This window comes from Dipodomys spectabilis, unplaced genomic scaffold (genome assembly GCF_019054845.1).
Source record: "Dipodomys spectabilis isolate Male_0828 unplaced genomic scaffold, ASM1905484v1 ptg000147l, whole genome shotgun sequence".
Classification (NCBI taxonomy): Eukaryota; Metazoa; Chordata; class Mammalia; order Rodentia; family Heteromyidae; genus Dipodomys; species Dipodomys spectabilis.
Genome location: NW_024870824.1, coordinates 5,906,652 through 5,934,294, shown reverse-complemented (window position 1 = coordinate 5,934,294; position 27,643 = coordinate 5,906,652). Strand labels below are relative to the sequence as shown.

Genomic DNA, 27,643 nt, shown 5'->3' with positions numbered 1-27,643 from the left:
AATGTCCTAGTCACATTATAACATATCACTAATAGATTCCTACTTGCCAAGTATGGGAGATAAATTCTAATTCATTTCATTCATGAAAATGTCATTTATCCTAGCTGCTAATGTATCCTACTTTCTCTTTTTAGAATTGCTTTTAACAAACAGAAACTAGACTTTTGTTACAATAGGAAAATGGACTCTACAGTGGTACAAGAATGAATATTCTTTTGAAGCTGGAGGCTCAAGTGGTAGAGCACCAGCCATTATCAATCAAGCCATCAAGAGTACAATGCAAGTTCAAGTTCCAATACACACACACACACACACACACACACACACACACACACACACAAATTCTCTTCAAGACATATAATATGAATAATCCAGATTACTAAAAAGTGAGCTATTAAGCAATGTAACTGATTAATTCTTTAGACTTGTGATTTCTCAACTTCATTAATCTGGTTAGAATCCCCAAAGTCCTATGATAATGATACTCAGAGATGGAACCTTTGGAGGGTAATCAGGACTAGAAAAGATTGTGAAGGTAGGACTCTCATAATGGCACTAGTGGCTTTATAAAAAGACAGACCTGAGCACTTCTTGCCAAGTGATACCCTCTGCCGTGTTACAATGCAGTAACATGTAGCATCTCATTAGATGCTGACAGTATATTAAAACCTAGTTCTTGATGTCCTAATCTTCAGAATCTTGAGTAAAATAAATAGGTTATTAATAATCTATCCAGCCTGAAGCAGTCAGTTACCAGAAAACGAACTAAGACACCCTTATAGTTAAAATAGAGACTAGAGTGTAAGAAGAATGTAACACATTCATAATCAGCAAACATTTTAGCCCAAGAAAATAAGAGATTAGACCCATGCTTAGAAACCCATGCTTAGGATGGAGCTGCAGTACAGCAAGCAGTTTATTCACTCATTAAATCAGTAAATCTAGACAATGTTCTAGGTACTAGAACATTGTTTAGATGTTTATAAAACCAAGTGTTTATAAAACCAAGTTTATAAGACAAAGTAAAACAGACAAAAACCCTGGCCTTGAGACAGACACTTTTGGTTCAGATCCTAGGTCTACCTCTTAATGAATAAACTTGTGAGATTACTTTTCTATGGTACAATTCCTTCAGTTAAAAAAATTGTGACCATGGAGGAGGCAACAATGCTTGATAAGAAATGTACTCACTATCTTGCCGATGTAATTGTATGGTATTTTCACAATAAAAAATAAAAAAGTAAATAAAAAAATTGTGACTAATTTTATAATCTCTGCCTAATACTATCTTGTGACAATTAAATCACATTAACATTTATAAAGGACTTGAAAGAGCACCTGGAACACAGTAAAGTGCTTGTTTATTCATTATTATTTTCAGTGACATCATTGTGACCAATACACCAATACACTAGAACTTATGGGGTTTTTCTTAATGGATAGCACCTATTAAATTATACAAGAGCAACTCAGCCAGTGCACATATTACACCTAAATACTAGTACATTCCCTTTTCTAGACTAAGGTTAAGAAAAATAAGATGCTCAACAGTGACATTATTTTTAACATGACTAAAGAAGAAAGAAAAGTCAAACATGAAAACAGACTAAACATGTAACAGTGAAAGAATTCTGCCAGAACATAAACACATGAGAAAACATGACTAGCCACTGAAGTAATACCAGCTGGCAGTAGCCATATGAAACTAAGTGTGAAAGTACCCAGAATGAAGTTTCTGACAAGATGAAATTACTAATAGTTTTAATTCCCAACAAAAGCACTAGCTTCATAGTAATCTATCCAAAGACAAAGAAGTTGCAAAAGGCCATTTTGTGAACAGTAGGTACACAGGAGCCCAAAATCAGCCTACAGACTGATTTTCTTGTAGGAGCTAAGGCTAAATATCCAAGAACTAGGCAAACTAAACCTGGGGATATAGTTCAGTGGTAGATCACTTGCCTAGTATGTTTAAGGCCCCAAGTTCAATTTCTAGTACCATGGAAAAAAGAAAAAATAGAACTGAGCAAACTATAACTGACCATGACATACTACAAATTCAAGAAAATGGGAGCTTGTATTACTCAAAAATCTCAACAGCAAAAAGATTATAAAATCAATAGATAATTTAAAGATGGTTTAGGGACTACTAAAGCAGTATAACCAAAGTACAGAGAAACCATTAGGTTTTGAAACTTTAAACCTGAACAGACAAGAAGTAATGTCACCAGAACCCAGGAAGCAAGGTATGTGGAAAGTGCTGTGCTCTTTAGCTACCCAAGACAACCAGCAGAGAAAGGGCCAGCTTCACTTCTAACTTCTTGCATGTGAATAGGGTAAGCAGAGAGAGACAAAATGATAATCCAGCATGTATTAAAAACATGTAGGCAATTGTATGTTTCTTGTGACATTTTGTTTCAGAAATATTTGACACTTACCTGCTATTATTGTCAGGTGTACTAAGGATGACCATGTTAGAAAATGTCAGGAATTTAAATCCTTTGAGGAAAGGAAAAAGTGAATGTGGAGAGAACAGCGTGTTTTATTCAGGTTCACATGTATGTATGTATGTATGTATGTATGTATGTATGTATGTAGGTCATTCTTGGGGCTTGTCCTTAGGTCCTGGGGGCTGTCTCTGAGCTCTTAACAACCAACTCTCCTCATTTAAACTAACCTCTGTGTGTATGTGTTCAAAGAGTAATATAAGCTATTGACAGAATTTAATTCAGACCTTTAAAAAAACAAGAAAATAAAACTTTCACTATTCAGTTTTGAATTTGTGCTTCTGGGTACTATACATACCACAAAATATCCAAACTGACATAGGTATTGGCTAACAATATTAACAAGTCAGCTCTTGAAGAGCAGTTTCAAATTATGAATTAAAAGCGGGGACTCGGAGGCTGGGACTGGGCCGTTAGCAAACCCTTGGGACGCAGCCGGCTCCCGTTTCTCCCTTCTGCTTCCAACCCACTGTCTGCTGAGCAGGTGGATGTGCGGCAATAACATGTCCGCCCCCACTGCCTGCCGTTGTGCCCGCCACCCGCAAGTCCACTGCCCCAGTTATTTTCCTTCATGGACTGGGAGATATTGGGCAGAAGCCTTTGCTGGTATCAGAAGTTCACATATCAAATACATCTGCCCACATGCGCCAATTATGCCTGTTAAGTTAAATATGAATATGGCTATGCCTTCACGGTTTGATGTTATTGGACTTTCACCAGAATCCCAGGAAGATGGATATGGAATTAAACAGGCATCATAAAGTATAGATCAAGAGGTAAAGAATGGCATTTCTTCTAACAAAATTATTTTAGGAGAATTTTTCTCAGGGAGAAGCTTTATCTTTATACACTGCTCTCACCACGCAGCAGAAACTGGCAGGCATCACTGCACTGAGTTGCTGGCTTCCTCTTGGAACTTAGTTTCCACAGGGTCCTGTAAGTGGTGCTAATAGAGTTATTTCTGTTCTCCAGTGCCATGGAGATTGAGACCCTTTAGTTCCTCCCCTAATGTTTGGTTCTCTGACTGTTGAAAAACTGAAAATTTTGCCAATCTAGCCAATGTGAGTTTCAAAACATATGAAGGCATGATACACAGTTCATGTCAACAGGAAATGATAGATGACAAGCAATTCATTGATAAACTCCTACACCTCCAATCGATCGATGTCACTAAGAGGCCTTGTGTGGAAGTATACCAGCATCACTGTAGTCGATTATAAACCTTTTCCCATGCCTGATCTTAAAACTTCTAATGTTTGCAGTGGTAAAAATGTTTTGCAAACACACACAATGATTCAATAATGTCTCCCCATGGAAAATTTATGATCTTTTAAGTTTCTACATACGTATTTGTATAAAATAATCCAGAATATAGTAGTATTAAAATAAGTGACGCCATCAGTTTCTTTTTCTCAAATATAATTCAGCAAAATAATAAAAATAAGAATTAAAAGCATATGTTTTATTAGGAATTCAGAAACAGTATGAAGCTAAATGGCAATGCCTGTGCTCCTGCAAAATATACATCTAAAACACAGTGTCCAAAAGGAAGGACTTCAAAGTGATCCAATAGCAAAAAAAAAAAAAAGCAAAAACATCAAAGAGCTTGGAAAATAACACTGCTTCACATGCCACAAAACAAATTACTGGAATGATTAGTAATAAGCACATAAAAAGTGAAAAAACATGGGATTAGGGAAGGGATACTTTTTGTTACAGAGATAATTCAAACATCTTTTAACTGGCTTTAGTTTTTAAAAGATCTGAATTAAATTTTATCAGTAACCCAGATTAATTCTTGAAAATACATACACATGCTCGCGCGCATGCGGATGTGCACATACACACACACATACACATACACATATCTTTATTACCTCTCCAGACATTATCTTCATTGAAAATTATCAAACTACTTAAACTTTGCACAAGGATTAAAATAAGTGCATAATATGAGTATCATTTAGTGGCTCTGTTAATAGCACAATGTTCAAAACATACTACTTAATGTTTTAACTGAATTATATTCACAGAGGAAATGTAAACAAAATTAATTTTCTCACAAGATTATGAAGTCTAGAATATCCTAAAATAAGAACTATACCTGTTGTCTTTTAGCTGCCATAATGTTCAACTTATCCACTTCAGGTTTCAAGGCTTTATACTGTATTCCCAAGTCTTGTTCATTGCCAGCATTCCTCAATTTCAAGATACCATCTTCTACCTATTAAAAAAAAAATCCCCAAAAACAAAAATTCTGAACCACACAAATATATATATAAAGAAGATGCGATGCCCTAGGATATTTTTATTCCTTTTAAAAGCTGTCATAAAACAATCCAAACTCAAGTCTCTTGAGTTGGCCAAGCCTTCCTTCTGCATAGGTGCTTTATAGGAACTGAGCTTTTAAGTATAAATATTAGCCTCTATCAATAGACAATTTAATATATATTGTTTTCTAAATCTGAGAATTCTATCACTACAGGAAATGTCTAATCAGTATTCTGTAAAAGAGTCAAAACTATTTGCTGCAAGTTTTTCATTAGAACCAAGACAAAATGGCTCATAAGTAGAAATTAAACAAAAAAATCCATGGTTCATTTAGATAAACCTAGTGCAAAACCAAACCAAATGCTAAGGAATGTTAAATGAAGTATATCTAGCATCAGCCTGATAGAAAGAACAAATTACAAGATAAGCGTTGTTTGCTCACACCTGTAAGGCTTGCTACTGAGGAAATGAGGATCATAGTTCAGACTCAGCCCAGGCAGATAAGTCCATGAGACCTCTATCAACAATTAACCAGCAAAAAGCTGGAAGTAGGGGTATGGCTACTTGGGTATAATACCAGCCCTGAGTGAAAAAGCCAAGTGAGAATTTTAGGTCCTGAGTTCAAGCTATAGTACTGGACAACAACAACAACAACAACAACAACAAAAAGAATTAAAGACCCAAGTTCATACTTACAACTTTCAGTTGAACAAGTAATTTGTAGACATCTGCCATGTCAGCCAGAATAAGTAGCCGGGTAACAGCAGAAAGCAAAGCTCGAGCTGCCCGAACCATGTTGCCTCGCTTAACAGAAGAACACGGATCATCTGCGAACTCTCCTGCAGCACTCTTCATCAAATCTCCTGTTTTAAAAGATTTTAAGAAAGAAAAACAGAACTCAGCAGGAATTAACCCAAATAATGATGTCATTTTAAAAGAGAAAAATAGTTCATATTCTGTATAAGTTTATCATGTGCCTTTTTTATAATTGTCACTTAAGCAAGCATCTTCATATAATGCTTGTAGAAACATAATATCCTGAAAGCAACTTGGTACTATAGTAACTTTAAAGCTGCTAACGATGTTTAAATACTTTAAAGAGACTTAAGATATTTCTTCTGTTTGACCTAATGATAACAGTACTCCTGAGACTCTTATCTCCACTTAAGCATCAGAAAACCAGAAGTGGAGCACTGGCTCAAAGTGATAGAGCACTGGCCTTGAGCAAAAAGAGCTCAGGGACAGCCCCCAGGACCTAAGTGAAAGTCCCAAGAATGACATTCATAAATACATACATACATACATGTGAACCTGAGTAAAACACACCATTCTCTCTACATTCACTTTTTCCATTCATAATTGAGGCTATCTAGCAAAAATCATAGGACACTAGATAATATAGCATAGGAAAACAGAAAAACAGACAATGACTTAAAGTATCTCTGACAGTCTTGAACAAAAATTTCTGGGATGTTCCTGCTTTTTTAATCCACAAAACTGTTTATCTGCCTGGCGGGCGCCGGTGGCTCACGCCTGTAATCCTAGCTACTCAGGAGGCTGAGATCTGAGGATCGCGATTCAAAGCCAGCTCGGGCAGGAGAGCTTGAGACTCCTATCTCCAATAAACCACCAGAAAACCGGAAGTGGCGCTGTAGCTCAAGTGGTAGAGCGCTCGCCTTGAGCTGAAGAGCTGAGGGACAGCGCCCAGGCCCAGAGTTCAAGCCCCAGAACCGACCAAAAAAAAAAAACTGTTTATCTTTTGTGAAAATTGAGCCAAGGAATAAATATTTAACATCAACTTAGTTAATTCTTAATCAGTAGAGAGCCTACAAAACTTCTTTCTCACCCTCTGAGGGCAAGGAAAGGAGCTGTGATATTTCCTGTTCCAGTTAACAGAATGATTTTTTTAAAAAAAAGAGTACCACACATATTCATGTTCTCATTTTCCTTACTAACTCAACTGCACCCTGCTGCTATTCACAAACACTCCAAAGAGAGACACTTACTTCCTGATTACACATTCAAATAAATGCATAACATGCATTTCAACTTGGAATCACTTTAAGAAATTAACTAGTGGAAACCAAGTTACTGCAACATCATTACTAAAGTCATGCCAACGCCAAAATTTTAATGCTTATAAGAGAACTTCCTCTGTTACATTGAACAAATGTATTAAGGCAGTTAACTTTAAAAATATTTTTATCCTAGTGCTATTTTTATCAGTTAAACAAGATAGTCTTAAAAAAAACAGCAATTTCAAAATGATAGGCAACATTAGAATTGAATAACTTCACTGTTCTTTCCTCACTTCCAACTTACTATACTAGCACTTGAATCTCTGCAAAGTAGCATATGCTCCCACAAGGGTAATGATTCAGGAGACATCCTTGACACAACCCAAATCAAAGAAAATATAGCTTCTACCCAAAAGACTTACACAGTCTAAGTCACACAGAGCAACTTTAAATTATAAAACTCACAGATGACAACCAGTTAATGATTTCTCAAATTTATATTTTGCTTTTCCTGTTCAAGTTAAATGAAGAGTAAATATATTAAATACTAAAACTGAAGGTGAAAGGGTCAATAAAGAACATTTTCTTTCATTACAGTCCTCAAAAATATATGAAGGATAGGAAATGGATGAAAGCACTTCTAACAAAAGACTCAAAAGGGAGTTCAAAAAAAGGCATACAAACAAAATAAATAAATAACTGGAAGAAAATTCTACTCAGACAGCAATAAGGTAAAGCAACAAATGAGAACTGAGAACTCAAGGCAAGAATGAGAAACATCACCAAAATAATTAGATTTAATAAAGTTATTACACTAATCTGAAAACCTAATTGACTTATCTTTAATCTCAGAATATTAAATGTTTCCTTGATATTGCTCTTCCAAGAACATCATTAACACATTTTGAAACTCACACTCTACATTCCATCATTTTTCTCTTGTGAAAAATTAAAGAGTCCATACATAAAATCAAGCTTCTGATCTCAATCTGATTAACCAGCCTAGATAGGGAAAATTCAATCTCTCTCCACATACCCAAACAAAGTTCCTCACAGCTGTGTTTTATGTCTTCACATCATGAACTGAGTAAATCCAGACTTCACTGTCTCCTGTCTACCTCTCAAACCCTATTCATGGCAGTCACTTGACAGTTACTTTGTCCAGAACACATCTACCTTTTAACATCTATCATCCAGGCTGCCTATATTAGATGTGGGCACATCAGTCTGAAGCTGTAGACATCAGTACTGGACAGGAGACCAATTTTCACCTCTAGTCAGTTTCCAGAGTAACTCTATAGTCAGTTTCCAGAAGGAAAAAAATATATATCAAGAGAATCTGACAACTTATGCTCAATATTCCTTCTGTCAAGGATGAAATATATTATTTCCCTTTAAATTTCCTTGCCAAGATTCACAATGAAAAACACATTCTAGAATATGCAGTGTGTATATCTATGTATGTCAGTCAGCCTCTCTCTCTCTCTCTTACACACACACACAACAACAACAACATAGATTTTTTTCAAGCTGTACCAAGGAAGTTTATACCCTAAAACTCTGTATCTGATCCTTTCTTTACACCACTCTCCTGTCCTAAGATACCATCAGGTTTTTTGTGTGTGTGAATTATTTTTTGGGGGGAGGGGGAAGAGGGCTGGTCCTGGGGCCTGAACTCTGGGCCTGGGCGCTGTCCCTCAGCTCTTCAGCTCAAGGCTAGCGCTCTACCACTTGAGCCACAGTGTCACTTTCGGCTTTTTTCTTTTTGCTTATGTGGTGCTGAGGAAGTTCAAACCCAGGGCCTCAGGCATGCAAGGCAAGTCTCTACCACTGAGCCAACTTCCCAGCTCCGTGTGAATGATTTTTACTTTAAAAAGCTGAGAAGAGGGGCTGGGAATGTGCTAAATGGTAAAGTGCCTAGCATTCATGAAGCACTGGGTTCGATTCCTCAGTGCCCCATAATTAGAAAAAGCCGGAAGTGGCACTGTGGCTCAAGTGGTAGAATACTAACCTTGAGCAAAAGAAACTCAGGGACAATGCCTAGGTCCTGAATTCAAGCTCCAGGACTGGCAAAAAAAAAGGCTGAGATGATGACTGCCATTAGAGAATATTCACAAATCAACTATAGGTACTCAAGTTATTCGGCTACTATTTTAGTAGCTAACAAATAATGTTCTAAAACTAATCACATTTTATATGAGGATTGAAGTAAAGACCAAAATTTAGCATTAAATATTGAAGCCAGGCACAAGTGGCTTACACCTGTAATCCTAGCTACTCAGGAGGCTGAGATCTGAAGATCATGGTGCAAAGCCAACCCAATCAAGAAAGTCCATAAGACTCTTATTTCCAACAAACTACTCAGAAAAGCCGGAAGTGGCACTATGTATGGTTCAAGCAGTAGAGCAAAAAGCAGCCTTGAGCAAAAGCAGCTCAGAGGCAGTGCCCAGGCCGAGTGTAGGCCCCAGGACCAGCAAAAAAACAAACAAACAAAAACTATTGACTGGTTTTAATAAATTGGAGCCTTACAACCACTCAAGAACAATGAACAACATTATTAGCAACAGTTACCTAAAATGAAATACTGGTCTAAAAGGCCAGAATCTGAGAAGTTTCAAAAGGATCGTGGTTCAAAGCCAGCCAAAGCAGGAAAATTCCTAAGACTCTTATCTTCAATTAACCACCAAAAAACTGGAAGTGGAGCTGAGGCTCAAGTGGCAAAGCTCTAGCCTTGAACACAAAAAGCTCAGAGACAGTGCCTAGGCCTGGAGTTCAAGCTCCAGGACCAGCACCCAAAAAAAAAAACAAAAAAAAAAAAAAACTAAAGTAAATACAAAATTATGACATGTACAATCATTCTTGATTCCCAACTCCAAAGTAATTCTATTTCTGTTACATTACTAGATTAATGAAGGAAATCTGAAAGCAGCATCTCTAGTCCAATGAATCATGTCTTGATTGTTTAAAACCTGGTAGATTTTCAATCAGTGAGACAAATAGAATACTGCTGCAGAAAAAATATGTATGTATTTTGGGGAATGTACAGAAATATAAATACATTTTATACTGTCAAGTACTGTAAAAAAAGCAAAGCAACCTTTTATTCTACCAAATAACTATTTTTCTGTTGATTGTTAAAGGGAAAAAAGAAAAATAATAGGGCTTCAATTAATCAACTAAGGAGAACATTTATAGATACCTAGCACTACCTTAATAATATTCACAGGCACTATCTTTCAGATATATTAGTAAACAACCAAAAAGTTCAACATCCATTACCAGTGTAATTTTTCACCTGTGATGTTGGGGGTTAAATTCAAGGTCTCATGCATACTAGACAAGTACTCTACAACTGAGTTATTACATCCCCAGCCCCAATATTGCCATTTTTTTTACAAGAAGCCTTTTATGCCTATAAGGAAAAAATTGTTTTTAATCAGATTATCCTAATATTTGCCCAAAAATAATGTGTGTATTCCTTAATTTCTTGTATCTAATATGAATATATGACTCAAACTATGGCCACAGAAACCTACCAAGCAGAACCAAGCAGAGATAGGTTACAGACATTCAAAAGAAAATCAGTGATAGATATCATATATATATAACATGAAGAGAGAGATAAGGGGCTGGGAAGGTGGCACAGTAGTATAGCATTTGCCTTGCATGCATGAGGCCCTGGGTTCGATTCCTCAGCACCACATAAGCAAAAAGAAAAAAACCTGGAAGTGGCTCAAGTGGTAGAGCGCTAGCCTTGAGCTGAAGAGCTGAGGGACAGCGCCCAGGCCCAGAGTTCAGACCCTATGACCGGACCCATAAAAAAAAGAGAGATAAATCAAACTACCTGAGGCAAGTGGTTAAGAAAACTCTATATCCTAAGTACCTGAACTAAGCTCCCTGAACTAGGAGGTATTCCTGGATTCCAAGTTATAAATAAATACATACATAAATTCCTTTTGGGCTCAAACAAGTTTAAGTTTAAATTCATGTAATTTGTAATTGGTAAGGTTATATTTTATCTTCAAGCAAGAAATTGAAATATTCTACCAGAGTTCAACTTGGAGATACATTTTTAAAGTCCTAAAATTGTGACCCTGAGAAAACTTTCAGAATGGTTATCTGAAAATTTTCCATCAAGCTGTATACTATTAACACATTTAACTCATAAAAGAAAATCTGCCTCTCTATTCCTATTCTCAGAAAATATAAAGACAGAACCCAAAAGAAGTGAAAGGAAAAAAACAGTGTATGTACAAGTTCACTACATTACTTATATTAAAACACACACCTACACAGAGATAATAATGATGCAAAAAGTTTTTTTAAAAAGTATGTAGCTGGGAATTGGGATGTGGTTCAGTGATATAGTGATTGCCGAGCATGTATGAGGTTCCTAGATTTGTTCTCCACAATATAAAACAAAAATGAATTAGAAAATAAATGTAGCTTTTAAAGACTATAGAGTCCAAAGTTATAACCATTACAAATACAATTAATATTAAATCGTAACAGAAATTAACAAAGCAGCAGAGGTAGCATATTTATATATGTTATATATTACAAAACTGGCTACAACGAGTGTTAAATTGAAGAGAAATTAACAAAGAAGCAGAACTAGCCCAATATACATAGTTCACAGCTTTAATCCTTGGTACTCAGGAGGCTAACATCTGAGGATCAAGGACTGAAGTCAGCCTGAGGAAGGAAAGTCTCTGAGGCATGTATCTCAGTCAAGCTCCTAAAGAACCAAAAGTAGAGCTGTGACTCATGTAATAGAGCACTAACCTTGAGCAAAAAACCTAAGGACAGCATTCAAGTCCTGAGTTCAAGCCCTAGGAGTGCACCAAAAAAAAAAAAACCCTAGAATTAAAATCAGGTAAAACATGTACGTAGCCAAGAACTTGAAAGGGAAGACAACAACCTAAAATTTTTCATTTTTTTTTGTTTGTTTGCAATAATGGGGTGAATTCAGGGCCTCATACTTCCTTATCAGGTGGCTCTACTGCTAGGCCACTCCTTTATCTCCTTGGAATGCTATTTATAATTGCTCAAATCTAACAAAATATAAAGAATTTAAACACTAATTTAAAAAAAACCTATAAACTTTTGTAAGAAAAGATGAAAATCCACTGGGTGTCAGTGGCTCACACCTATAATCCTAGCTACTCAGGAAGCTGAAATCTGATGATGGCAGTTCAAAGCCAGCCCAGGCAGAAAGTTTATGAGACTCCAAATAATTGCAGAAAAAGCTGGAAGTAGTGCTATGGCTCAAGTGGTTATGTGCTAGCCTTGGACAAAAGAAACTCAGGGACAGGGCCTTGGCCCCGAGTTCAAGCCCCAGGACTGGCAAAAAAAGAAAGAAAATAAGAAAATCTTCATGAGCTTTTTCATGAAGAAAAACTCTTAGACATGGCACAATGAGGGTAGGTTTTCCATCAAAATGGAAAATTTTACTTTCACAACAACAACAACAAAAAACCTAACAGGATAAAAAAAAATAAGGAAAATCTTCACTTTCTCAGTGATATTCATGCCATAGAGTATCCACACACCAACTTGGATGGCTCTTAAGGACATGCTAAGCTGTAGGTAGGGTGGCAGAGCCAGTACTAAATATTCAGTGTATTTCCATTAATATAACATGCTTAAAGGCAGAACTATAGAGTGGAGAGCAGATTGGTTACCAAGCATTTGAGGTGAAAAAGGAGCTATGAATATGACTACAAAGAGGTAGTATGAGGGAGATGTTTGGGGGTTTTGATTTTGTTTTGATTTTTGTTTCTATTTTTTTCTTGGTAGTACTGAGGTTTGAATTGAGGTATGAACTCAAGATGGTCTCAATTTTTCATTTTACTTGGGCCAGCTTGGACTATTTATGCTTCCCACAGTAACTGGATTGATGGACACATGCCACTGTGCTCAGCTCTTTCAGTTGAGATAGATTCCCAATAACTTTTTTGCCAACACTAATATGTCTGGAATCATGATTCTCCCAATCTCAGCCTCCCAGCTGAGATGACAGGTATGCACCACCAAAATTAGCTTTTTATTGATTTAAATAAGAGTCGAGAATTTTTTACCCAGTAATGGCACAGAACCACAATCCTCCCAATGTCAATCTCCTGAGTAGCTAGGATTACAGGAATAAGCTACTGGCACCCAGTCTAGATTCCTTTGTTTTATCTTCAAAAAAAGATCAATTAGTTGGGACACTGGTGACTCACACCTGCAATCCTAGCAACTCAGGAGGCCGAGATCTGAGGGGTGTGGTGTAAAGCCAATCCAGGCAGGAAAGTCCATGAGACTACTACCTCCAATTAACCACCAAAACATCAGAAGTGAAACTGTGGCTCAAGGGGTAGAGCACCAGCCTTATGGGGACAGGGATAGGAGTGAGGGTGGAGAGAACAGCTCAGGGACAGAGCCCAGGCCCTAAGTTCAAGCCCCAGGATCAGAACCAAAAATAAAAATAAAAAATGAAGAATTATTTTGCAAAGGCAAGCTAGTAGTTAACTTGCACAAATAGTCACTTCTCCCTTTGCATTATTCTGTTGTATCAATCCCTTCCATAACAGATTCATTTTTTTATTGGGGGGGGAGCCATACAAAGGAACCCTACCACAACGATTATCCTCAGATTCTAGGTCCTTCCCCTAAACTGCCTCTCAACCTCATTACTTCCTCTTCTTTCTTGCACACAGTTAAGAAACTATATCACCTTCCCCCTCCCAAAAAAAAACACCAGTTTTACTCATATTCTGTGTTGCCCAGATGGCAGAATGTCTTAAAACAGGAAGAAAATTAAAGAGACATATTTCAGTTTAATTTAAGAAGAAAAAGGCTTAAAAAAAAAAAACTACTGGAAAGAGTTACTTCCTGAGGCAGTGAGTCCTATGTCACTTGCTATACTGAAGCATATGGGAAGCTGTGAGACCTATCTCAACAATAAAATTCTCTGATTCTACATCATTGCACTAATTGTCCTCCCTTCTTGGCCTCACATTCCAACCTACACTCTAAACTCTACCTCTGAGACAGAATCAGGGGTGCAAGCCTATAATTCCAGCTACTTGTGAGACCAAGGCAGGAGGATGGCAAGTCCCAAGCAAGTCTGTGCTACACAGTGAGACCTTTTATTTAAACATCAAAAATAAAAATATTGTAAGTAAAAGCTAACCCTTGTCCCTTTTTGGTGCTAGAATCAAACCTTGTACATGTCAAGTTCCCACTCTACCACTAAGCTACACTCGGAGCCCCTGACTCAAATTTTCTTATCAGCTAATATTCTAGTAGTACCCACCTAGTCAGAATCCTCACTGTTCCAAATTTGCATGTGTATTTTTCTTATCTAGATAAATTCTCCCTTCCAATCTTTTACTTATTCAAAATCTAGTACAAGCTTTAATACCTTGATTTCCGATCCTACAATTACTCTCCCATTCCTCAGCCACACATGCTATTCCTTTATTTTCATGTTGATCCTGATTATAAGGTCTACACCAAAACAGAAAAAAAGCCCCTTGGCTGCTAGAAGAGTTTCCATCAGTTTAAGATTATTCAGACTTATTTCTTTATCTGATATGACAGGTAGGCAACTATCACATCCAGCATTTCTGTTGAAATGGGGATCTCAGACACTTTTTTGCCCAGCCTAGAACAATGATCCTCCCAATCTCTGCGTTCCCAATAGTCTCAACTACAGCTGAGCCAATGATGCTTAGCAAAAACTCCACTTTTACTTTTAAAGGAGTGTCAAAGATTTGTAGACATATCAAACACCACTTAAAGCAGGGCGTCGGTGGCTCAAGCCTGTAATCCTAGCTACTAAAGAAGGCTGAGATCTGAGGATCGTGGTTCAAAGCCAGCCCAGACAGGAAAGTCCATGAGACTCTTATCTCCAATAAACTAATAGAAAACTGGAAGAAGCACTATGGCTCAAGCAGCAAAGCACTCCCCTTGAGCTGAAGAGCGCAGGGACAGCACCCAGGCCCAGAGTTCAAGCCCCACGACCAACCAAAAAATTAATAAATAAATAAACACCATATAACTTATAGGTTTCAAAAATGGTAAGTAAACAGATGCAACAATATAGCCAACTTATCTCAATTTATTAAGAAAGAATCTGTGCCTAACCATGTCCATAATACACATTTTATTCTATTTGAACAGGAAGGTTTCACTATTACTTACCAAGATTCTCCAAAGAGGTAAGGTATATATAGCTCATTCATTCTTGCCTCACATGAGATTGCCTCACATCCACAAAGCAATATCCTTATTTGAACAGGAAGGTTTCACTATTATTTACCAAGATTCTCCAAAGAGGTAAGGTATATATAGCTCATTCATTCTTGCCTCACATGAGATTGCCTCACATCCACAAAGCAATATCCTGAGTTCAAACCCAAACCCCTATACCACAAAAAAGAAAAAGATTCTTCAAAAAAAAAAAAAAGCTGAAAAGAAAAACAAAAAGCACTTCAGCTTCTTAGCTGACACTATGATAACAGGAAATATATTTTTTGTTTTGTTTCTGTCCCAGAGAAAAAGCAAGTTATAGTGATAATCATAAATAACTGCAAAGTTGAACTGAGACAAATCTTTATGATTCAGAACCACATGAAGAAAAATAACAAGAAAACAGATATGCATCCTAAATTGTTGTTATTTTTTCAGAAGAAGGAGGTATATGTTGCACTATGACTGCTATAGATTTGTACCAGAGAAACTTTATAAACAGAAATATAAAGTGAAATAAGAAGTTAACTTCAGCCAGGCGCCAGTGGCTCACACCTGTAATCCTAGCTACTCAGGAGGCTGAGATCTGAGAATCACAGTTCAAAGCCATCCCGGGCAAGAATGCCGATGAGACCCTTATCTCCAATTAACCACCAGAAAACCAGAAATGGCACTGTGACTCAAGTGGTAGAGTGCTAGCCTTGAGCTGAAGAGCTCAGGGACAGCACCCAGGCTCAGAGTTCAAGCCCCACAACCAATCAAAAAAAAAAGTTAACTTCAATAGTTTAATGTATTTTGAAAATAAATATCTTGGCCAACAGACTCAATAGACTTGACCAAACTCATCTGTTATAATTATAAACTTCATCATAGGCTGCAAGAAGGTCTAGAGAGCAGAACTTTCCCATACAGAATAGTACTCTGCTCAAGCAGGGGGTTTAAAACTAGACCATTCAATTGCTTTAAGCTTATTCAAAACCAAGTTTGAGTTCATTCTAGTGTCCTCTAGAAGTTCACCAAGAACCTATCAATTTGTAAATGTGTTTGCAGATTTATCAAGTAAAAAGAGTTCATACTAGATTAAAGTAGTTGTAATACAATGACTGGTGTCTTTGGAAGAAGAGAGAATTTACAAGGATATATAAGAAACAGTATGTGCCAAAATACAAGGACATTAGTAGTAGTATGCTAAGGATAACTGAAAACCACAAGAAGCTGGAACAGAGGCATCGAACAGATTCCTCCTGATTTGCAAGAAGGAACCAACCCTGCCAATATAATGACTTCAGATTTCTGACCTTCAGAACAAGGAGGATAAATTTACCTTTTTTAAGCTACCAAATTTGTATTCATTTATTTCATGGGTAATTTTATAATTTTGGTATTGAAGCACTTTTCTTCAGTCTGAATATTGAGGAAAATACTCACCAAACAAGGTTTTTAGTTCACAATTCAAACGAAATTGGAAATGTCACCTCATTCTCATGGACTGCCCCTTGAGTGTACTTTTCTTTAATTATTATTATGGGGTACTTTCATAGAAATGAATTTCATGTTTGGACTACATACACTTTACTGCCTAGGCACCAGAGAGATAATGAAGTTCCTTAAAGGGCAAAAAGCACCTGTCCATAAGAAGGGCTCAATTCACCTTAAGTGATATCCAACAGTCTAGGAAAAAACATATACCTTTGTTGAAATCTCTTGCTGGAACACAAGTTAAAATGTGAAAACTGCCGATTTTAAGAGTATGTAAGACGGCCACCAGACTGGGAGAAGATGTTTACCAAATATACATCCAATAAGGGCAAAACATCCAGAACATCCCCCCAAAACTTAATAACCCAATCAATAAATGGGCAGAAGGGCTAAAGAGAGACTTCTCAGAAAAAGAATGTCTCTGGCCATAAAATGCAGATCAAAACAACATTGACCCTCCCCCACGGTGTAACCCCTGCTTTCACTGTATTTGATATTGGTATAATTTGTGGAGGGAAAGGGAAAAAAAAAATCATTTAAACAGGGATACAGGTGGACCCATTGCAACAATGAGATGTACAATGAGATTTACAACTTTGGTGGGAGGGGATTGGAGGGCCAGGTGGGGGGGTGGGGGTGGGGAGGGGGGATGGGAAGGGACGGAAAGGGGAAACAAAGGAGGAGGCAACAATGCTTGATAAGAAATGTACTCATTATCTTGCCCATGTAATTGTAACCCTTCTGTACAGCATTTTCACAATTAAAAAAAAAATTGAGATTCCATCTCACCCTAGTTAAGATTAAACAACAAATGTTGGTGGGATATGGGGAAAAGTAACCTTATTACACTGTTGGTGGAAATGTAAACTAATATGACCACTCTGGAAGGCAGTTTGAAGATCCCTCAATAAACTAAACATAAAACTACCCTATGATCCAGCCATAACACTCTTGGGCATCTGCCCAGAGACAAGTCAGGATATGGTAAAGACACCTGCACGTCCATGTTCACTGCTGCACTATTCATAATGGTCAAATTATGGAAACAGCCCAACTACCCTACAACAGATAAGTGGATCAAGAAAATGTAGTACATACACACAACGGAATTTTACTCATCCATTAGAAAGAATATATCATGTGCAGGAAAATGGATGAACCTAGAACAAATCATGTTTTAAGTAAGACAGGGTACATGTTTTCTTTCATATGGAAGCTAGATCAAAAATACAAGGCATGATAATACATACAGGCTCAATGCATTAACAAACTGACAAAAGAAAGGAATCCAAAGGTGTAACTTCTAAAGTGAATCCAAAGGTGTTAAAACTAAAGTACTATTTATCAAAACAAATAGTAAGTGGAAACATGTTTTATATAGGGGCAAAGGAATGGAGAGAGGGAAGATAAGCAAATGTAGTCAAATGTATTCAATGTATGCTAGGTAAAAACTTGTAGGTAGGGACCAGAGGAGGAAAAATAGGAAAAATGGGAAAGAACAAAAGGAGGGATGACATTGTCCAAGAAACATTGAACTTATAACCTGACATGGAATTTTAGCCCTTTGTACAACTACTTAAGTTAAAAATACTGCAAAAAAGGGAAATAAAGTTTATATTCCAGAAATCCTCTTTTCAAATTTGTAACCCAAAAATGACAATTTATCTCACATTTACTGATAAACTGTGGATTACCATTAACCTTCTAGTAATTCTGAGTTTCTCAAAATAAATAGGCATGACAAATAGGCATGACAAAATGGAACTTCTAGGGTTTTTTCAGAGTCATTTTCAGAATGAGTATCATCAAACTACTTACCTTTCTATTTTACTGCCCACATTGTAAGAATTAAAAAAGCGCAAGGTGCTGGTAGCTTATGTCTATAAAACTCAGGAGGCTGAGATCTGAGGTTCACAGTTCAAAGCCAGCCCAAGCAGGAAAGTTTGTGAGACTCTTGTCTCAAATAAACCACAAGAAAACCGGAAGTGACGCTATGGCTCAAAGTATTAGAGCTCTGGCCTTGAGCAAAAAAAACCTCAGGGACAACTCCCAAGCCCTGAGTCCAAGCCCCACAACCAGCACCAAAAACAAAAAACAAAGAAAAAAAAATTATTGAACTGATAACACAAAAATTGCTGACCATGAAAAGTCTTCTTTTTCAGCTTTTTTTCTTTTAGCTTACATTAGATATGGAGGAAAAAGGGGAAGGAATTTCAATGTTAAATTTCCATACATGAGAAAGTCTTCTTTAAAGATTATTTTTGTAAGGGCTGGAAATGAGCTCAGTTGTAGAACACTTGTGAAAGTGTGAATGTGAAAGACCAAGTTCCATTCCCAACACCTCAAAAGAAAAAAGGATTTTTCTAGAAAGACCTCTCTGTATAATAAACAATATTAATTTACCTTGTTTTCGTACATCTTCTACAGCAGCCACAAGCTCCTCCTTGAGAAACTGACTCTCTTTCGCAATTTTATCGCCCTTCTCCAAGAAATTCTCAGTTGCTTGTTCAACAGATGCAGCCAAAACATGAGCCTTTTTAGAACGACCTCTTTTTTTGTTAGAGGGGCCCTTAGTATTGGTGTTTACCAGGGTTGTAACCTAAATATTTCATTTGAAAAAGAAAAAACAAGTAAATTAAACTGTTGTCATTTAACTGAAACTAAGATGAAGCAAATATTGTCGTGCAGTGGTAAAACACTTGCCCAGCATAACTAAAGACTAGGTTCAATTCCTACATTGAAAGCCAGGCGCTGGTGGCTCATGCCTGTAATCCTAGCTACTCATGAGGCGGAGATCTGAGGATCACAGTTCAAAGCCAACACAGGCTGGAAGGTCGGTGAGACTCTATCTCCAATCAGCCACCAGAAAACTGGAAGTGGTGCTGTGGCTCAAGCAGTAAAGTACTCTCCTTGAGCTAAAGAGCTCAGGGACAGCGCCCAAACCCAGAGTTCAAGCCCTATGACTGACCAAAAAAAAAAAAAAAACTGAAATGATAGTAAATCTAAATTTTGAAATGATTTAGCTTTCTCAATATGTAAGAAATATAACACATATTTTAATTCCTCAAGTATCATACGGTTTTTAATTTGATTTTTATAAAGAAAAATAATTATTAGAGACTAGCTAGATGTCTCTATTATATCACCAAGGAGTTCTAGAAGGTTAACAATAAATCTAGCTATACTTGAGTTACATTCTTGTCAATTATGTTTATCAAAACAGTCTTTACTATGTATCCCAGGTTAAGCTCAAAAATCAATCCTCATTGCCTAACTGAGTGCTGGAATTACAGGGGTATACTACCACTGTTGACTAGAATTATTAATCTTTGCAAAATGGTTTAAGATAACTTGTTTCTTGAAGATCATCCAAATTAACACAAATATTAACCATTAGTAAAGACCCTGAATAAAGAAAAAAATGCTCACAGTGATGCTTTAAATTAACTAGTTAAGTTAAATTAACCATCGTTAATAAATACCAGATGATCTGTAGGTTGAAGATGATTCAAGATTTCTTATAATGTGAGTCTGCCAAGCAAAAGACCTAAGGGCTATAGTATATGAAGTCCAAATAAAGCAAATATTCTAATCTTACCATACATATACCTTCATACAGATAAATATAGGCTAAAATTAATTTTTAAAGTAGTAAATGCCATCATATCACATTTCTTCTCCATTAGCATACGCATGTGTGTATACATCGAGATATATACACACATTACACATATATTGCACACATTTATAAACAGTAAAAATATATAGCTATGTGTTAACAACTAATAAATGCAATTGTATTATGTGTGTATATGTGTAACAAAATATAAAACCTACAACAGTAGAAGTGAATTACCTGCCAATTAATCCTCTACAATGAAATACACACTAAAGCAAGTGAAAAATCTTAATCAAGGTTTCATGTCCATTTCTTAGAGGCTTCTACCTTCTAAGAAAAGGTAAGGTTATCTTCAAAGTCCATCTATTTGGAAAGTCAAACTAAAATCAGTAATTTTTATTACTGGTAATAAAATTGAATAAAATAGCAAGAGCTGTGTTATAAAGAATTAAATAAATTCAATTACTAATGAAATCAACTCACTTAAGAAGTATCAACAAAAGTTCAACCACTCAAATTAAGTAACTGTTCTGTCACCCAAGCATATTGTCACAGAACTATGTTAAAACAACTGTGTAATTGTGTTTCTAGATTCTTACCTGTGTAACAAGGGGCTCCAACAGTCTTTCTACTGCCAAAGTCCTGATCTCTAGACTTTTGGGGTCCCATTTGAAATTTATGTTGCCTGTGTGGACAGTAGTCATTTCTAACAGAGAAACAAAAAGCCATGTCAGACAAATATCAAATAAAAACATGAATATAAACAATAAATCTGACATAAGAACTTCTGTATCAAGAAAACTACAGGGGCTGGAAAGGTGGCTCAGTGGTAGAGCGCTTGCCTTGCATGCCTGAGGCCCTGGGTTCGATTCCTCAGCACCACATAAGCAAAAATTTTAAAAGGCCAGAAGTGGCACTGTGGCTCAAGTGGTAGAGCACTAACCTTGAGCTGAAGAGCTGAGAGATAGCGCCTAGGCCCTGAGTTCAGGCCCCACGACCGGACCCAAAAAAAAAAAAGAGGGACTGGGAAGGTGGCTCAGTGGTAGAGTGCTTGCCTTGCATGCATGAGACCCTGGGTTCGATTCTTCAGCACCACATAAACAGAAAAAAAAAAAAAAAAAGCCGGAAGTGGCGCTGTGGCTCAAGTGGTAGAGTGCTAGCCTTGAGCTGAAGAGCTGAGGGACAGTGCCCAGGCCAGAGTTCAAGCCCCACGACCGGACCCAAAAAAAAGAAAAAAGAAAACTACGTTCACCACAAAATAAAAATAATTCTAACTACCCTGCATCTGAGGACCAAGTAACTCTTACAACCTCTTCTGTTTAACTATTTCACACTCACAAACACTTGTACTACAAGACAGCACTCACACAGAACTTTCCCTTTTAAACTTTACTATTAGTATCAAGATGTTTCCAGTTGTAGTTTTACATTTTAGGGGCACATGAGGACCTAAAGTGAATGAAAACTGTTCTGAATGAAAGCTGTTCTAAAAGAAATTTCTTCAGAAACTAATACAAAAATCTTAATTTTTCTTTCTTATATAAAAAACTATGTCTCACTTATTATGGATTCCTAGATAACATTTTGTTTTACTCTAATAAAATGTGATAATTAGGTCTGATGCCCTTTACAATGACTGAGAGTATCACTCAAAGACAGAAGAAATTTTAAGCCATAATTTATCAGAACTCTTATCAGGTTCAAGATTAACTTCTCATTGGAGGCTTTCCAAAGCAGAAGAAATAATAAAAATAAGAAGAAGGAATGATTGTATAATGAAATAGAATAAGAAAATGACCATTCTGCAATCCCCATCATAATAACTGATTCTGGCAAGTATTATCAATGAGGCTGGGAATATAGCTTAGTGATAGAGTGCTTGCCTAGCATGAATGACACCATGGGTTGGATTCCTCAGTACCACATAAACAGAAAAAGCCAGAAGTTGTGCTGTGGCTCAAATGGTAGAATGCTAGCCTTGAGCAAAAGCTTAGGGAACAGTGCCCAGTTCCTGAGTTAAAGCCTCAGGACTGGCAAGAAAAAAAAAAAAAAAAAAGAATTATCAATGCATGTTTAAACCATTGGGCAAAAGAGAACAAAATATTTGAAAGGTATAAAGTATTCCTGACAAGTTACTTCCTAACAAAGGGTAAGTTTACTATATTAAGATTTAATAGGGCTGGGAATGTGGCTTAGTGGGAGAGTTCTTGCCTAGCATGCATGAAACCCTGGGTTCAATTCCTCAGTGCCACATAAACAGAAAAGGCTGGAAATTATGCTGTGGCTCAAGTGGTAGAATAGCCTTAAGCAAAAGAAACTCAGGGACAGTGCCCAGGCCCCGAGTTCAAGCGAACCCAGGACTGGCCAAAAAAAAAAAAAAGATTTAATGGCTACCTTCTTAGATATGAGAAATATGAAATATGAAATGTCCTATAGTACCTATATTCTTAGTGGGGGAAAAAAGTTCAACATGAGTCTAATCAAGTCTTTGCATAGGAATATGAGATCTGTTTTATGCTATGCATCCTTTTGGCAGTCTCATGGAGCCTATATACCAGCATTGTTCAACAGACTCATGGAGCCTATATACCAGCATTGTTCAACAGAAATAGAATGTGAGCCATATATCATTTAAAATTTTCCAGCAGCAACAATAAAAAAGTAAAAAGAACCTAGTGAAATTAATTTTAGTAACATGCTTTATTTAACATAACATATCCAAAATATTATTCTAATATATGAGTGACATTTTTCAGCTGTTCAAAACATAGTACGCATTTTATACTATGACACATTTTAGTTCAGACAAGCCACATGAAAAGTATTCAATAGCCACAGCATCTAGTAATCACCAATGGACAATACAGATACAGGCCTTTCTTAAATGATTTTACTTTTTTTTCCCCCAGTACTAGGGGCCAGGCAGGTACTCTTACAGCTGAGTCACACCTCCAGCCAGAATGTCATTTAAATATACAAATACAAGTGAAGAGAAAAACATACATTGGGAAAAAAAAGGAAAAACGTATATTGAAAAGTTACTTTAAAAATTTATAAAATAATCTGCAATATAGTAAAATAAATGTCCTTTTTATCTTTTTTTTTTTTGAGACCAGGTTTACATTGCCCAGGCTAGCTTCAAAACCCTGCCTCAGCCCTGAGTACAAGATTACAGGCATGTGTCACAAGTCCTGGCTATATTTACTTTTTATTAGCACATTAAAAAAAATCCTGACAAGATCTAATAACTACTTTGAAGTAATAAAGAATATAAACTTTTTCTCAAGATATCATCTTGCTATATTGCAAAATATAAAGTACTTATAGTCCTACTGATAACAAACTATAATTACAACTGAAAACTACTTTGTGGTCTACATCAGCAATAGAAGGAAATGCCAACTATCTGTTAAAGTAGTAGAAAAAAGAAAGTCAAAATTTTTCTGATCCAAATACTGACTCCAAATTAAGAAACTTTAATCTAGACTAAATCTCAAGTTTATAGGAAGTACAAAGGATACAGACACTTTAAGCAGCACTATGACTGGGGGGGAAAAAAATAGACAAATCCAGAATGTAGAGAATTCTACAAGACAATTTTTTTTTTTGGGGGGGGGGGGGGGGTCCAGTCATGGGGCCTGAACTCTGGGCCTGGGCACTGTCCCTCAGCTCTTCAGCTCAAGACTAGCACTCTACCACTTGAACAACAGCACCACTTCCGGCATTTTTCTTTTTGCTTATGTGGTGCTAAGGAATTGAACCCAGGGCCTCATGCATGCAAGGCAAGCACTCTACCACTGAGCCACCTTCCAGCCCCTCTACAAGACAATTATAAACCTTCAAAATGTCAACACAGAGGCTAAGAATACAACTCTGAGGTAGAGTGCCTACCTAATATGCATCTAGTATGTATATGTACAGCCCTGAATTCAATCCCCAGTTCCTTTAAAGTAAAAGAAAAAAGAAAGACTTAACATAAGAAAGAAACAGACAATTCTGCACTTACAGGTCCAGAAACAAAAACCTAAAGTAATACATGTATCTTCCTCTGAAATAAATTCAGGAAAACTAGTAAATCTTTAGGTAAGTTCTTTTTGGTGGTAGTGGTAGTAGTTCTTTGTGGTGGTGGTGGTGGTGGTGGTGGTGGTCGTCGTCGTTGTCATGGGGCTTTAAGTCTGGGCCTGGGCACTGTCCCTCAGCTCTTCAACTCAAGGCTAGTGCTCTACCACTTCCTGGTAAATCTTTAATACAAAATAGTGGTTAATACTATAGAATTATTCCATGTCTTAGACATAACCATGGAATTGTGGTTATGTGGGGAAATGACTACTTTTAAGAGACTCATGCTGAAATATTTAGGAGTGAAATGTGGTATATAACTTTTGTTCAATAAAAGAATGCATACATGCACCACGTAATTATGAAAATGAGCTTCATGGTATACAACAATATTCTCAGGTACATAGGCTGAGGCAAGAACATCACATAAACCCAGGAGTTTGAGGCCAACCCCGAATAGAGGGAAGGGGTCCTGAAAAATTACCTATATACTAGGCGCTGGTGGCTCATGCCTGTAATACTAGCTACTCAGGAGGCTGAGATCTGAGGATCATGGTTCAAAGCCAGCCGGGGCAGGAAAACTCTATGAGACTCATCTCCAATAAACCACTCAGAAAACCAGAAGTGGCGCTATGGTTCCAGTGGTAGAGCGCTCGCCTTGAGCTGAAAAGTAGAAGGATAATGTCCAGGCCCAGAGTTCAAGCCCCATGACCGACTAAATAAATAAATAAATAACCAGGAAATCAGAAGTAGCATTGTGACTCAAACTGGTAGAGCATTATCCTTAAGCAAAAAGAGCTCAGGGACAGTGCCCAGGCCCAGAGTTCAAGCCCCACAACCAACAAAAAACAAAAACAAAAAAAATCTCTAATTATTGAATCTAGGTGAATAACATATAATTGGATGTTCACAGAACTTTTAGCCTATTTTGGGTTCTGAAATTTCTCATTTTAAAAAAAAAAGGGAGATGTTACAGAAATGTATGAGATAAGAAAAAATTGAACAGAACTAAAAGAAAAATCTTGGGCATATCCATGAAAATATCAAGAATGATGTTTATGGCAGATGACTCAGACTCATGCCTATAATCCTAGCTACTCAGGAGGCTAAGACCTGGAGGACTGCTGTGCAAAGCCAATCTGGGTTGAAAAGTCTGAGAGACTTTATCACCATTTAGGACCCACTGAGTAATAACTGACTCAGGCAAGAATCATCAAAGAATTCTAAACCAAGTAGATGGAAGTTCACTAGAAAAACTCAGTGCATAACATAGTATCATATTCTGATAAAACTTTTTTGGGGGTAGGGTCAATCGGCGCTGTCACTGAGCTTTATTTTTTTTTTTTTTTTTGGCTCAAAGTTAGTGCTCCACCACTTGAGCCACAGACTTTTTTTTTTTTTTGGGGGGGGGGTCGCTAAATGGAGGTAAGAATTTTATGAACTTTCATACGTGGACTGGCTTCCAACCCTGAGCTTAGCCTTCTGAGTAGCTATGATTAGAGGCATGAGCCCCCAAAACCCAGCAAGAAAATACTAATCTTGCAGCCAGAATCAGGGCACATACCACCTTAACTAAGTGACTGAATTAACAATACAATCACTGCTATAGTATTCCTACCAAATCACATAACCTCAATATAGTCATGAGGAAATGCCATAAAAATGAGGCACAGTGCACAAAACAGATCCATTATGCACAATGTCTATTGTGCTTTTTAAAAATGTCAAAACCAAAGAAATCAAAGGTATAAAATTAAATATGGACTAAGATAACAATGTAACATCAATGTTAAAATTCCAAATTTCCAACACTTATGATCAGCTAAGAATCAAAAAAAAAAAAAATCTAGACAATCATGATAATGGAAGGTGCCACCAAAAGGCATTTAGATTTATCTAATCTGTGTCACTGAAGGTGGGCAAATACACTCTGTATACTCGTATCATGTAAAGGTTATTTGTTCACTCAAGTGATAGCCCAAATAAACCTGAGGAGATGCAATGCTCTAGATTATTAAAGGGCTGCCAACAGCTCAAGCAAATGTCAAAAAATGTCAGATAAGACATTTTAGAAACAAATTATTTGCCCCAGGGATCCCATTTTCCAAGCATTTTCCAGTCACTGCTTCAACACAAATAAAACAAAGAACCTTTCAGGATAATAGAGATGAGGATTCAAAAGGTATTAAAAAGTGAAGATGTTACTTGAGAAAGGAAAAGGCCAACAAGGAACATCCCTCCCTCCCCCATATAAAGAGAAAGGGAGGGAAGTGTTCCCCAATTCCATTGGCCAGAGGCTTCTGTGCTTTGGTTCCCACCAGACATCCTACATACTCTTTATCTGTATCTTTTATGGCATCCTTTAAATAAGCCAGTAATATAGCAAGTGTTTCCCTGAGTTCTGTTGCTGTCATCAAATAATTGAACCCCCAAAAGCCCTGGAAACTTCAAGTTTGTAGAAAATCAGATAGAATGTGGATAATCTATCAATTGGCTACCTATAATGGATATCTAAAGTGAGGAACATTCTACTTCACCATTACTGAAGTAATGCTCTTAACTCATGAGTCTGTACAAATTCCAGGTAGTCTAATAATTGAGTTCGAGAGCATTTAGTTATCCAATGAATTGGTTAGATGTGGTAAAAATACTCATTCAACAAATCTTCTGAATGTTTTCCTTTTTTAGCATATGAACTATGTTACAAGAAATTACTTTTCCCAGGGCTGGGAAGGTGGCTCAGTGGTAGAGGGCTTGCCTTGCATGCTCGAGGCCCTGGGTTCGATTCCTTAGCACCACATAAGCAAAAAGAAAAAAGCCGGAAGTGGCGCTGTGGCTCAAGTGGTAGAGCGCTAGTCTTGAGCTGAAGAGCTGAGGGACAGTGCTCAAGCCCAGAGTTCAGGCCCCATTACTTTTCCCTTTAATATTGCAATACAACTTTCATATTTTTTTCCAAATATATGTGCACAAAAAGGGGGAGGGATCCCTCCACATGCCTCCCAATTTCTTTTATCAGAAGAGAGAGGGGGAAAGACGGTCCCTCAGCTTCCCAGTTTTAAAAGCAGATCACAGGAACTTAAGATTCACAATGAAAAGCATTTCAAAGGCTCCAAAAGTCTCACAAAGTTAAAATTTAACAAGGGTTTATTTTAATAAAATAGAATAAAAGAGGAAAAATAGGATATCTGGGGAGATTTTGCTACATCTCATAGACAAGAAAAGTGAAGACAACAAATAGTAGCTCTTGTCTAGGGTTGTTTTTCTGGGTCATTTCATGTTGTGTTCCTATCTAGATACCTGGTCACCAACAATTATTTTAATTATTAGAAATAGTAACTAACTATCAGAAACAATGGTTTCTGGGTGATTGATTATCCAAAACATGGCCAACATGGGTCCTGCTATTTATAATTGAAAATGTTGTCTAGCTATTATCTAACTTTAACTAAAACACA

The 27,643-nt window shown here is 37.0% G+C and overlaps 1 protein-coding gene and 1 pseudogene across 1 annotated transcript in view; one reads left to right on the top strand and one right to left on the bottom strand.

Annotated features, from left to right (window-relative positions):
* The window catches only part of Ctnna1 (catenin alpha 1), a 144,264-nt gene that overhangs the window by 92,635 nt on the left and 23,986 nt on the right, over nt 1-27,643 (bottom strand). The window contains exons 2-5 of the mRNA XM_042692034.1: nt 20,729-20,835; nt 18,914-19,109; nt 5,472-5,638; nt 4,609-4,728 (exon numbers count right to left, since the gene is read on the bottom strand). Coding sequence (XP_042547968.1) covers nt 4,609-4,728; nt 5,472-5,638; nt 18,914-19,109; nt 20,729-20,833 — 588 coding nt within the window. The 5' untranslated portion in view covers nt 20,834-20,835. The remainder of the gene's footprint in view (nt 1-4,608; nt 4,729-5,471; nt 5,639-18,913; nt 19,110-20,728; nt 20,836-27,643) is intronic.
* LOC122118007 lies at nt 2,993-3,724 on the top strand (annotated as a pseudogene).